This window comes from Solanum pennellii, chromosome 7 (genome assembly GCF_001406875.1).
Source record: "Solanum pennellii chromosome 7, SPENNV200".
In the NCBI taxonomy this organism is placed as follows: domain Eukaryota; kingdom Viridiplantae; phylum Streptophyta; class Magnoliopsida; order Solanales; family Solanaceae; genus Solanum; species Solanum pennellii.
The window spans coordinates 50,034,666-50,048,578 of record NC_028643.1 but is presented as its reverse complement, the minus strand read 5'-3'; the positions used below and the strand labels follow the sequence as shown (position 1 = coordinate 50,048,578).

Genomic DNA, 13,913 nt, shown 5'->3' with positions numbered 1-13,913 from the left:
TTTGGAGAACATCCGGGTTTTAATGCATATATTCGTGAAATATATTAGCCTAGTTATAAAGGTTTATCAAGAATCATGGTAAAAAGAGATATTTTTGAATTTCAAGAAAAACATTGTCAATATTTACGTGCCTATTTTGAACTAATGGATTATAGAGTTGTTATTACTACTGATATGGGTCTTAGTCCTAATGGTTTTGATTATTTAACTGTTACTGCGCATAGTATCGATTATAATTGGAATTTACAAAAAAGAATTATTGGTTATAAAATTTGTCAAAAGAAAAAAATCGGAGTTTATAGTGCTACTACTGTGTTGAAATTTTAGATTTTTTGGTCTTTGTGACAAAGTCGTTAGTATTACTTTAGATAATGCTTCCGCTAGTTTAAATGCTATTAATATGCTAGAACCTAGACTTTGTCCTATTAGTAAATATGTTTTTCATGTTAGATATGCCGCACATATATTAAATTTGATTGTTAGTGACGGTGTGAAATTATTTGAAAATAGGTATGATAAAATTGATAATGCTTGTTTATACTTTTTTCATATGAATAGTAGCAGTAGAATTAGATTTAAAGAACTTTGTAATGCATTTAAACTTCCGTTTAGAAAAGTTCTGAAGCATGTAAAAACTAGATGGAATTTATTTTATGATATGCTTGAAGTTGCTTATGCATATAGGCACCTATTACTACACTATTTAATAATCATAATGCTTATCCTGAATTAGAACTTAATGATAGTAATTGGGATGAAGTAAATGAACTTAGAATATTTTTGAAATCATTTTATGATGCCACTAAAAAATATTCTGGAATATATTATCCTACTATTTCTGAAATTTTAATACATATATGTGAGATTTCATCTATCTTTTCTGAAATATTTTTTTCCTATCCCACAAATTTATTTAACTGCAATTCTTTTCAACCCCGAATATAAAGAATATGGTGCAAAAGCTTTGGTTGAATGCATTTATCAGAATTTTGATATTCAACCTGAAGAAAAACCTGATTTGGTAACATGTCAAAATAGTATAAAATTCTTTGCTAAAGAAATGTATGATAAATATTCTTTCTTAGATAATGTTGAAAATCCTCAAACGTCTATGAATCAAGTAGGTGCTCATGGACGAGTGAAACATAAAACTTGGTCTTGACTCTTCTAATAAATGTGAATTTGTAAAATATCTTGAACAGGGTTCGGATGATATTACAAATGATGAAGGTATACCGCAACTATTGAACTAGTGGAGGAATTGTGGAACTCAATTTCCAAAACTTAGTAGGGTGGTGAAGGATGTACATGCAATTCATGGACCATCAGTAGCTTCCGAGGAAGCTTTCAGCGCGGAAAGATTTCAAATTGGAGACCACAGATATTCGTTAGCAGAAGACAACTTGGAGATATTAGTGTTATTTAGAGACTAGATAAATGTTGAGCGTAGAAATCAAGTGCTTCCAAAGTTAGATAGTCAATTTGAACTTTTCATAGATTCAGCTACTGGATGTGGTAGTGATGATGGCATCGAACTTCAAGATCGTCAACGAGCTTTACCAAGACCAGAAGTTGATTACAATTAATCTATAACTGAGTTAGAAAGAGGATTTAGGGGACTATACAACTATTAGTATTACATTCGAGACTTAGTTGAAACAGAACTCTTCCTAGAAGGTGGCTGCGTAAACTATGTACTCTACTAATAGTTGTAAATTGAAATTGTAATTTGTTACAAAATTAAATAAATTAAATTGATATTTTTTAATTTTTATAATTGTTTTATCCTTATTTTAATTTAATTTTTTTAAAATTATAAATTTTATTTATTTATTATTTACAAGACACAAGTTATAAATATAACTTATAAAATAAATATTAATGAATAATAAGTAATAACTTATAAAGTATAAAGTTCAAAAGATTTAAATATTGAAAAATTTTATTAGACTTTACTTGCAAACTTAATAACAAAAAAAATTGAAAAATATCTTTAAAATAAACTTAAGTAAAAAAATTATAGTATAAATTCAAAAACTATTAATTTAAACTTAGAAAAATAAAAAAAATCATATTTTCGTAATCTCAAAAAATGTCATTCCGTTTATCCCGTTTTGTTCCATTCTGATCCATTACGGTTTGTTCTGGTTCCATCCCGATATATAGTAGAACGGGACGGAACCGATTATTCATTCCGGTAATTCTAATCCGGTTCATCCCGGTATAACATATCGGTCAACGCGTTCCGTTCCAGTCCGTACCGATTCGTTCCGGTTCGGTGAACCGGTTTCGATCCGTTGATCAGTCTTATTTGACCATCTTTTTTCAAACATAATTTTATTACTAGCTTGTTCGGCGAATCTAATTAGTTATTTTTTATTAAGTTCATTTTTAAAAACTGATTTCATTTTCTTTTTAGTCTGTTTCAAAAAGAAAGACTCATTTTCTTTTTTGGCAAAACTTTAATTTTAACTTTTCACATGGCATGTATTATGCCACAAGATTAAAGGAGATTTTAGTACATTTGACATAACTTTAACAACAAAATCAAAAAGTCTTTTTTCTATAAGTCAAATTAGACCATTATTTTGAAATAGAGTAAAATAATATTGTTTAACCAGTTCTTTTCAGAAAACAAATCGATAAATGAATAGGTTCAAAACTATTTTCTAAATTATCTAAACCAAGTACAAATTATTACTGTCAAAAAATACATTTTCAAAATACTTTCAGCAAACTCATATTAAGAATGATGTATTTTTCTTTTTCGTCTTTAAAAAAGAATGGGCCTTTTATTTTGATAAATTTTAATTTCGATTTATTAAATGACATGTTTTATGATATAAGATTAAAAACATTTCTCATAATTTTAATTTAAGATTACAACACAGAAAAGTGTTACTCTCTTCTTTCACTTTTACTTATTACTTATTACAACAATGTTTATTCAACTTGTCACTTTTGACATATCAAGAAAAAACAATAATTTTTTTTATGTTTTACCGTCAACATTAAATACTCCTTCCGTCTCATATTATGTGGTACCATTTCCTTTTTGGTCAGTTCCAAAAAGAATATTACATTTCCTTATATAGTGAGTATTTAAATGTATAATTCCTCTTTTACCCTTTTTAGTGCCACATAATTTTAAACATAGTACTCTAATACAATTATGAAAAAAGAGAAAGGCGAACTTACTTTTTTGAAGGACAATTTGGTAAACATTTCAAAATCTTCCTTATTTCTTAAACTCTGTGAACAATCAAATGTTGTCACATAAAATGGGACACAAGAAGTACTAATTTTTCAAGACGTCATTTAATAGACATAATTCGGTAAACTATCTATATTAATAATCTCTCCGTTTAAAAAAATGATCTCCTTTTCTTTAAGTCTGTTTAAAAATAATGACTTTTTTTGTAACATTTTAATTTCAACTTTCCATATGACATTTTTAAAATGACAAAATTAAAGGAAAATTTTATACATTTCACTTTAACTTTATTGTAGGACTACAAAATTTAAAAGTATTTTTTATTTTCTTAAACTTCGTGTCAAGTCAAACAAGATTATTGTTTTCGTAATAAAGAAAGTAATTATTTTGTTAATGAGCCTGTCATGTTAAAATGTGACAAATAAAATTAATTATAAAATATAGTATTTATTATTTAAAATTCTGGTATTAAGTCAAATAAGGTTAGTAAATAAAGTGGTGTGCACATACCCATTTATGTAAACTACGAACCTAATCTTCTTCCTTAGAAGTCCAGCATCTGAGTTTGTTGAAACCGGCTTTTCAACTAATTCATCATTCCATTATCCTTCATTCACACTCCATTTTCCTGTAGTGACTTCACACAAAGCAACTTCAGGAATCAGGTGGAGAGAGAGCCTTTTCATTCGATTTCAGGTAAACTCATTCTTGATAGCAGCAGGCTACACCCTTTCAATTTTCGATTCTATTACGTTTTTTTGTCGATGATGAATTCCAATTCAGTGTCCTTCAAGCCTATGGCTGTACTCACAAAAGAGGATGAAGACCCACCAATTTCCTCCACTTCATTGCTTTCTTTTGACACAGATGACTGTTCCCCATCGTCTCCTACAAAAACCCCTTTCAATTCGGTAATTTTGACAGCTTTGATTCTCGTCACTTGTGTATCTCTGTCTACTGCTGTTACCTTTGCTTTCCTCTTCTTTTCACATTCTTCTATCTCCTCTATTTCGCATGTAACACGCTCACGTCCACTTCAAAAACTCAAACATCCTGTTGTTCTCTTGATTTCATCTGATGGGTTTCGCTTTGGGTATCAGTACAAGACAGATACCCCTAATATCCATAGATTGATTACGAATGGGACAGAAGCTGAACTGGGTTTAATTCCTGTATTCCCAACTTTGACTTTTCCTAATCATTATGCTATTGTTACTGGTTTGTACCCTGCTTATCATGGTATTATAAATAACAATTTCCTTGATCCGATTACTGGAGAGCATTTCACTATGGGGAGTCATGATCCTAAGTGGTGGCTAGGTGAGCCGCTTTGGGAGACTGTAGTCAATCATGGTCTTAAGGCTGCTACTTATTTCTGGCCTGGATCTGAGGTAAATAAAGGAGGCTGGACCTGTCCAGAGTCTCTTTGTAAGAGGTATAATGGTTCTGTGCCATTTGAAGAACGAGTTGATACTGTTTTGAAATATTTTGATTTGCCTAATGATGAAATTCCGTCGTTTATGACACTCTATTTTGAAGACCCTGATCATCAGGGTCACAAGGTTGGGCCAGATGACCCTCAAATCACTGAAGCCGTTTCAAGAGTTGATAGCATGATTGGGAAGTTGATCAAAGGCTTAGAAGCAAGAGGGGTTTTTGAGGATGTGAATATTATAATGGTTGGCGATCATGGTATGGTTGGCACCTGCGATAGAAAGTTAATTTTCTTGGAGGATTTGGCTCCATGGATTGACATTCCAAAGGATTGGATACAGTCATATAGTCCATTGCTTTCCATTCGTCCACCACCAAGTTACTCTGCCAAGGATGTAGTTACCAAGATGAATGAGGGCTTAAAGTCAGAGAAGGTTAACAATGGGCAGTATTTGAAAGTCTATCTAAAAGAGGAACTGCCTGATCGGCTGCACTATTCTGCGAGTGATCGAATACCACCCATCATTGGGTTGATCGATGAAGCATTTAAGGTTGAACAGAAGAGTTCAAAGAGGTTCGAATGTGGTGGAGCTCATGGTTATGACAATGCATTCTTCTCAATGAGGACCATTTTCATTGGCCATGGTCCTAAGTTTGCTAGTGGCCGTAAAGTCCCATCTTTTGAGAATGTTCAGATTTACAACGTGGTTACCAAAATCCTTAATATACAAGGAGCACCCAATAATGGGACGACAACATTTCCAGACACGGTTCTCTTACCCAGCCACTGAGATGCAGCTAGTTATGAAAATATTCTCTATGCTACCAGAGGTGAGAGATCATCATGTGATTTTTAGATGCTTCTCTTAACAATTAGTAAATATTGTCAAGTTCATTCAAGGTGATGATCTAGTGATGAAGGTTATGCACCTCCGTACCTCATGGCATCACTTCACTTTTGTCGGCTTCCAGATTTATAGTCTATAAGGTGTTGCAACTTCTATTTTGTAGCTGGCTTATTTCAAGATTAGTAAATTGTTGCTGCTATGTAGATAGAATATGAATTTATAAATGAACAATGTTCAATATATTTGTTGACCATATCGGTATTCTACCTTTTACTCCATTTTTCTGTCATGTATTACGTTATCATCTCCTTATATTTGTAGATTTAAGAATTGTACAATCTCCTGCATCCCCTTATTATAATGACGAGGGAAGAACTTGGAAAGTAGAATAGAAAAACCAAAAGTCAAGTATCTGTTTGCCACGTGTGATGGGTGGTAAGAATATTAAGTTCATTGACACCATAGCCTGTGCTCTTGATCAAGGGTTAAGCTTATATTTAGTTTATGTAGTCATTTTTGTTGTTCCCTTTGTTGCATCATCAAGGCAGTAGCCTCTGATGGTAATTATTGTGATTGGTGCATTTTTTTCACGATAATAAGATATCTTTATATGTTTGGACTTGCGGTTAAAATAATTTACCTTCGATTGTTTCTCATCGTTGCAGAACTTTTTGGAGATACTTGTAATGTGATACTTGATCTCAAAGTTGTTTCCATAAAGCATAGCCGATCAAGTTGTTTCCATAAAGCATAGCGAAACGTAAACCGCCTGCTGTTTGTGTACAAACATGCTCAGTTCTTCTTTCTTCTTGACTATCCAGAGAGGTTGTTTCTTTGGCAGGGACCTTTCGGTGTTTGTAAACTCGTAGAGTTTGATAATTATTTCGCATTTTTCTTTCTTGATAACTGATAGTACCTTTCTTTTGATTGGATATGAAAAATGTTCTGTGTTTTGTTTAGTGTCTGTTAGTTGCTCTACTTCCTTGGCTGAACAGATGTTATTACAGGCTATATGGAGGTGAGGAATGATAATGTTAGAGTGTTTTTGGTATTTTCAATTTCCTCACACGTTTGGTTGAGTCGGAAACCTAAATGACCATAAAAATATAAAAGTGACCAAAGTAAGTCACTATTTTAATAAGTAACTAAAATAAGCTTAATGGAAGAAAAAGTTTCACTTTATTCAATTTTCTAAACGTTTTCCGTTAGTGTCATAACGTGTATTTTTAATATATAACGGAGCTTTTTCTTACATTTTATAAAGTGAAACTTTTTCTTCCACTTTATAAATTGGAAGAAATTCCTACATTTTATATATTCCTATCTAGTCCATTGTAATGTGTGAGGACTGATAAAAATAATTATCTAGTCCACAACTTAGAGCAATATTTCTATATTGCTGAGGTAAACCGCTACAAAATATATAAGACTAAGAATAATAAATCATATAAATTAATAAATAATTGACAAAATCAACAACTAATAATCGAAATATAATTGTTGAGCATTACCGGTCACTTTCATTGATAGTTTTGTTTAAATAAAAATCATATCGGCCGGTAAAAATATTTTGATAATGAGTCATGTTAGAAAAATCAGTAGATTGAGTTATCAGAAATCCATCAATGCTATTACGATTTTCTAATTGGGGATTGACATCGACTGACAAAGAAGAACGTTGTTGACTAATTTTAGGCTTCTTAGTAATATAGATTTCAAGTATTGTTAACTTGATTTGATCTATGTAGTCATTTGGAACCCTCAAAAAGTCAGTCAATGATTCGTCATTATAGATTAAAATCAAATTATAATCAGTACTGTTTATACCCATTATTTTATAAATTGATGAAATAAATTTATTACATCGAACATTAATTGGATATTTAGCATTGTATTTGGGAGGACAATTATAATAAATGATATTTTCGTCATGTATAATTTTGTCATCCCAATAAATTAAAACTTTAACTTTAGGTATAGAAGACATCTTTTTTTTTTTACTTGAAATGAACAAATATAGAAGATTTTATGTTGTAGGTGTTATCAACTATGTTTAAACGTCCTTAACTAGAGATTGAAAGATTTTTCAGAATAAAAAAATTAAAAATACATATTGTAATATTTTTTTCCATTTTTATGATACGTCAAATCAATATAATTGTGACAACACTGAAAAAACTTCTTCAAAGCGTGAAAAATATTCCTCGTGTAAGAAAAAGTTTCACTTTATAAAGTATAAGAAAACTTACGCTTTATTATAGTGGAAGAAAAAGTTCCACTTTATAAAGTGTAAGAAAAATTTACACTTTATAAAGTGAAAGAAAAACTCATACTTTATATAGTGGAAGAAAAAATTCCACTTTATAAAGTGTAAGAAAAAGTTTCGTTATATATTAGAAAGATACGTTACGACACTAACGAAAAACGTTTAAAAAATTGGATAAAGTGAAACTTTTTTTTCCAGTAAATTTATTTTAGTTATTTATAAAAATAGTGACTTATTTTGATCACTTTTATATTTTTGTGACTTATTTAGGTTCCTAACTCTGTTTGGTTGGTCAAAATATTTTGGAACATTTTCTAAAATTGAAATAGTAGGATTGGAAGAAAGGAAGTAGTTTTTTCTCTAAAAACATTTTTTAAAACGGAAAAGGGCCTAAAATACCCTTGAAGTATTGAAAATGGTACAAAATTACCCTCCATCCACCTATTGGCTACAAAATGTCCTTTTCATCCACCTATTGGCTCCAAAATACCCTTCTCATCCACCTTTGGGTTCAAAATTGACCACTTTTTTAATTGTTTTAAAATTGAACTCTTTAAATATTTTTTAAAATACTTGGCGTTCAACTATTGCTTATAATTTTAATTTATTAATATAATTTATAAACCAACCCACTACCCGCTCATTACTAACTAAACCTCACTCAATTAATAATCCAATTATAATATCAAAATCGTCATAAACACTACTAAAACACGATGAAATTATAGATTCATGAAAATGACATCCAAAATTATTCGAGTCCGAATCGAAGCCCCAATTAAATTTAGGTTGAGCCGCTTATTTAGGAGGACACTTTCTTTCAAAATTGAATTAGAAATTTATGAGAAGGTAAAGAAGTAATACATCCCGAATTAATTCATGCATTTTTTAAGTATAATTTTATAAATATTTATGATTTGTTTTAAAACCTTTAATATATTATTTTGAAAAAAAAGTTACCTATGAAGTAACATCACATAATTGAGACGTAAGAATGATTAAGATGAACATAGTCAGACTTTTAAGTTTATCGGTGATTTTTATTTAGCCACTTGAATGTATGATAATTTACTTCTATAATTTTTAAAAACACTCAATTGGTAGTAGCTTGCATTAATAACGTGACGGGCTTATTAAGAGGAATTTAATTAGCAATGGGTGGGTAATGGATTGATTTATAAATTATACTAATAAGTCAAATTATAACAAATAGTTGAGCGCCACGTATTTTAAAAAATATTTAAATAGTTTAAATATAAAATCGTTAAATAAGTTGTCAATGTTGAACCAAAAGGTGGATGACAAGGGTATTTTGGACCCAATAGGTGGGTGGGAAGGGTATTTTGGAGCCAATAGGTGGATGGACGGTAATTTTGTACCATTTTGAATACTTAAAGGGTATTTTAGACCCTTTTCCGTTTTTAAAATATATTAGTCAAAGACGAATATATATTTTTAAATTATTTGATCAAATACAAATTAGTAGTTGCCAAAAACACATATGTATTTCAAAATAAGTTTTAGAAATTTAAGCAAACAGATATATAACATATCGTGATAGGCAAATAGGAATCTGAGCACGAAATTGATGTTTGGGTAGAAGTCCAGCATCTGAAATTTGTAATTCCGCCTGTCTTTCAACTAATCCATCAAATCCATTTTCCAGTCGATAGATCAACTGTTGATGAAGGAATTGCTTTGATCAATTCCGAATTCGATTTCAGGTAAACTCATTTTCGATACAACTCGGCTACACGGCCCTTTAAATTCAATTCTCTGTATTTCGATTGCAGTTTTCTATGGTCTGAGATATACATTTATACTGTGGATGATGAATTCGGATTCAATCTCCTTCAAGCCTATGGCTGTACCCACAAGGGAGGATGACGAAGAGCCACCCATTTCCTCCACTTCATTGCTTTCTTTTGACACAGATGACTGTTCCACATCTATTCCCCCAAAACCACCTTTCTCTTCCTTAATTTTAACACCTCTGATTCTCGTCACTTGTCTATCTCTATCTACAGCTATTATCTTTGCTTACCTCTTCTTTTCACATTCTTCTGTCTCCTCTATTTCGCATGTATCGCGTCCACTTCAAAAACTCAAACATCCTGTTGTTCTTTTGATTTCATCCGATGGATTTCGCTTTGGATATCAGTACAAAACAGATACCCCTAATATCCATAGATTGATTACGAATGGGACAGAAGCAGAACTTGGTTTAATTCCTGTATTCCCAACTTTGACGTTTCCTAATCATTATGCCATTGTGACTGGTTTGTATCCTGCTTATCATGGTATTATAAACAACTATTTCCTTGATCCAAATATTAGAGAGCCTTTCACTATGGCCAGTTATGATCCTAAGTGGTGGCTCGGTGAGCCACTTTGGGAGACTGTCGTCAATCATGGTCTTAAGGCTGCTACTTATTTCTGGCCTGGATCTGAGGTGAATAAAGGAGGTTGGACTTGTCCGGAATATTTCTGTAAGATCTATAATGGTTCTGTCCCATTTGAAGAACGTGTTGATACTGTTTTGAACTACTTTGGTCTGCCTAATGATGAGATTCCGTCATTTATGACACTCTATTTTGGAGACCCTGATCATCAGGGTCACAAGGTTGGGCCAGATGATCCTCAGATCACTGAAGCCATTGCTAGAGTTGATGGGATGATTGGAAAGTTGATCCAAGGTTTAGAAGAAAGAGGGGTTTTTGAGGATGTGAATATTATAATGCTTGGGGACCATGGTATGGTTGGCACTTGCGATAAAAAGTTAATCTTTCTGGAGGATTTGGCTCGGTGGATTAAGATTCCAAAGGATTGGATACAGTCATATAGTCCACTGCTTTCCATTCGTCCACCACGAAGTTACTCTGCCAAGGATGTCGTTACCAAGATGAATGAGGGATTAAAGTCAGGGAAGGTTAAGAATGGGCAGTATTTGAAAGTCTATCTAAAGGAAGAACTGCCTGATCGGCTGCATTATTCTGAGAGTGATCGAATACCACCCATCATTGGATTGATTGATGAAGCATTTAAGGTCGAACAAAAGAGCTCAAAAAGGTTCGAATGTGGTGGATCTCATGGTTATGACAATGCATTCTTCTCAATGAGGTCTATTTTCATTGGCCATGGTCCTAAGTTTGCTAGGGGCCGCAAAGTCCCATCATTTGAGAATGTTCAGATTTACAACATGGTTACCACAATCCTTAACATACAAGGAGCATCCAATAATGGAACATCATCATTTCCAAAGACGATTCTTTTACCCAGCCACTGAGATTTAGCCAATTAGGAATGTATTCTTTATGCCACCAGAGGTGAGATAACATCAGGTGATTTTGTATGTTTCTCTTTAACAATAAGAAAGTATTGTTAAGTTGATGAACTAGTGCTGAAGTTTATGCAATTCTGTACCTCTTGGCATTTTTTACCTTTCCCGGTTTGCAGTCTATTAGGTGTAGTAACTCTATTTAGGAGCTGACTTAATTAAAGATTAGTAAATTGTTGCTGTTATCTAGATATAGAATGAATTGATAAATGAATAACTTTCAAAATATTTGTTAGCTGTATCCCTTTTACTGCATGTTCTTGACATATATTATGTATCTGCCATTGCTACTCAGTTAGCTGAAGGATACAATTAGCTGGAAAGTTGGTTAAATAACATAATTGAGATTTGGACTCAGATTTCAATTCATTGCAACTCAGCTATAAAAGCTTTTACACTTTACTTTGAATATGATGAATATACACATTACTTCTGTTTCTACCTAAATCTTCTTCTACTTTTCTATCTTCTTCCCTTTCATCTTCCATAGTTTGTCAACCCGAGTTTCTCTATAGAACTGGCCTGTTCATCTGCTAAAACCTCGGATTCCATTGAGAATTCCCACATTTTGGCTAACAGGGGAGGGGTTAGGGATGAAGGGAGAGAGCATTCCTTCAACCTTGAATGAGAAAGAATGTCCCTTATATGATGTCCCATTCAGTGTTTCTGATTGATGATTTGATAAAATTGAAAACGTCAGTGATGGAAGCCGCTAAGTTCACAACTAAATTAAAATTACACATTTTATTCAGGACTTAAGGGTGAAATGACCTTTAAAATTCACCCAGTGAAGAACAAAAATTCAAGTATCTGTATGGGTGATTGGTAGTAAGAATATTAAGGCCAATGAAACCATAGCCCTTGCTCTTGATCAAGAGGTTAAGCTTACATTTAGTTTGTGCTGCCATTTTTGTTGTTCCCTTTGTTGCATCACCAATACAGTAGCCTCTGATGGTAATTGTTGTGATTGGTGCTTTTTGTACCATGAGAATACGATATCTCTATATGTTTGTAGTTGCGGTTAATAATCTACCTTCGATTGTTTCTCCATCATTGCAGAACTTTTTGGAGAAACTTGCAACGCAGTGCCGTAGCGAGAAATTCTAGGAATGGTGTCCAAAATTTCATAGCTCGTAAAATAATGCAAAGAATGGGTGTACTTAAATTTTGTAAATCAAACTACACAACAATGATAATTTTTTTTAATTAAAATATATCAAAAATTTTAAAATCAAACTACATAATATTTAGCTTTAATGTTCACGTTTATCTAACAGGAAGAGAACCAACAAAGAAAAAGAGAGATGTTCAGTTTAAAGCGAAATCACTTTTATGCTTCAATGCCAACAACAAGGATGAAAAAAACGAGTTATATTAAAAGAGAATTTATATAAAGTATTTTCACTTATGGAATAAATAATAGCATTTACTTATTAACTTTAAATTAAATAATTATTTTTAAATTTTTAATGAAAAGGAAAAAAAAATATTTACTAACTTTAAATTGAATAATTACTTTTAAATTTTATTTAGATTTTTAATAAAAGGAAAAAATAATTTATTAACTTTAAATTAAATAATTATTTTTAAATTTTTAATGAAAAGAAAAAAATTAAAGTCAAATAACGGGAATTGAACCTGCACACTGCAAGTTGAAAAGAGCTTAGTAAGAGTTGAACGATTGAAACTACTAAACTTAAATTTTTATTTTCTTTTAAGGGTGTCCAAAATGTGTTATTTAACCATTTAAATTACTCCCTCCGTTCGGTATTGTTTGTCATGGTTTCTATTTTAGAGTCAAACTATAAAAACTTTGACTAACATTTTAAGATGAATTTTTTCATCATATTAATATGCAAAAAATTATAATTTATAGTACTTTTCATATAGTTTTAGAATATTTCATTTTTTTGTTTAAAATATCGAATTAATGTGATCTAATTTACCTTTGAAAATTAGTCAAATTAATTTTCAATAAACGCAACATGACAAACAATTCCGGACGGAAGGAGTATTATTTTACTTATAAATACGGTGCAATTTTCTGACAAAGGGTGTCCAATTAAGATAGCTACGCCCCTATTGCAACGTCATGCTTGATCTCAAAGTTGCTGCTATGAAGCATTGCCAAACCAAAATACTAAATAGCAACCATTCTCGCTTGATAACTGAGTACCTTTCTTTTGATTGGATATGAAAAATGTTCTGTGTTTTTTTCTGTCTGTTAGTTGTTATTCCAATTTCTTGCTGAACAGATGTTCATTACAAGCTATATGTAGGTGAGGACTGATAATGTTGGATCATTAAGTGATAATTCAAGTTCAATGTCTCGTTCTCACCCACGCAACATACATCTTCAATTCCCACCCCTTTGACCATCCTACCCCATCTCCCATGAAGATTGCACGCGTAGTATTTTGGCCTAATCCATTGGTGGCCCCTTAAATTCGGCACCAATATTCAGTTAGACATCTTAATTAAGTTTTGTTCAGTTTAGACACCTCATTTCATTCTGCATTGTGTCATTTTAGCACTTTTTGAACAATCAGCTAAATATACAAGATGTGTGTAACACACTCACCGATGACGTATCAAAGTGACAAATTAAATAAAAACACTTGGCATGTATATTAAAAATATTTTTTAAATAATAATATTTTAGTAGAACGAAGAAATAGCCAATGACTTAATGACACGTGAAATTTTTTACACAAAAAATAATTTTTTTAAAAAACAAATCTACCAAGGTCATTTCTCTGCCCACCAACTCCAACACCCACCCCACCCACCCACCCAAATCGTCTCCTTCACTAT

General features: G+C 31.8%; 2 protein-coding genes across 2 annotated transcripts; both read left to right on the top strand.

Moving 5' to 3' along the window:
- Window positions 1-3,713: 3,713 nt before the first annotated feature.
- LOC107024026 (ectonucleotide pyrophosphatase/phosphodiesterase family member 3-like) lies at window positions 3,714-6,455 on the top strand. Its single transcript, XM_015224902.2, has 2 exons — window positions 3,714-5,479; window positions 6,162-6,455. Exon 1 carries the CDS (start codon window positions 3,979-3,981, stop codon window positions 5,437-5,439), a length of 1,461 nt encoding a protein of 486 aa, XP_015080388.1. The 5' UTR covers window positions 3,714-3,978; the 3' UTR covers window positions 5,440-5,479; window positions 6,162-6,455.
- A 2,802-nt stretch (window positions 6,456-9,257) lies between these two features.
- On the top strand, window positions 9,258-11,334 carry LOC107024500 (ectonucleotide pyrophosphatase/phosphodiesterase family member 1-like). The gene has a single exon (XM_015225486.2). It carries the CDS (start codon window positions 9,591-9,593, stop codon window positions 11,046-11,048), a length of 1,458 nt encoding a protein of 485 aa, XP_015080972.1. The 5' UTR covers window positions 9,258-9,590; the 3' UTR covers window positions 11,049-11,334.
- Window positions 11,335-13,913: the final 2,579 nt, after the last annotated feature.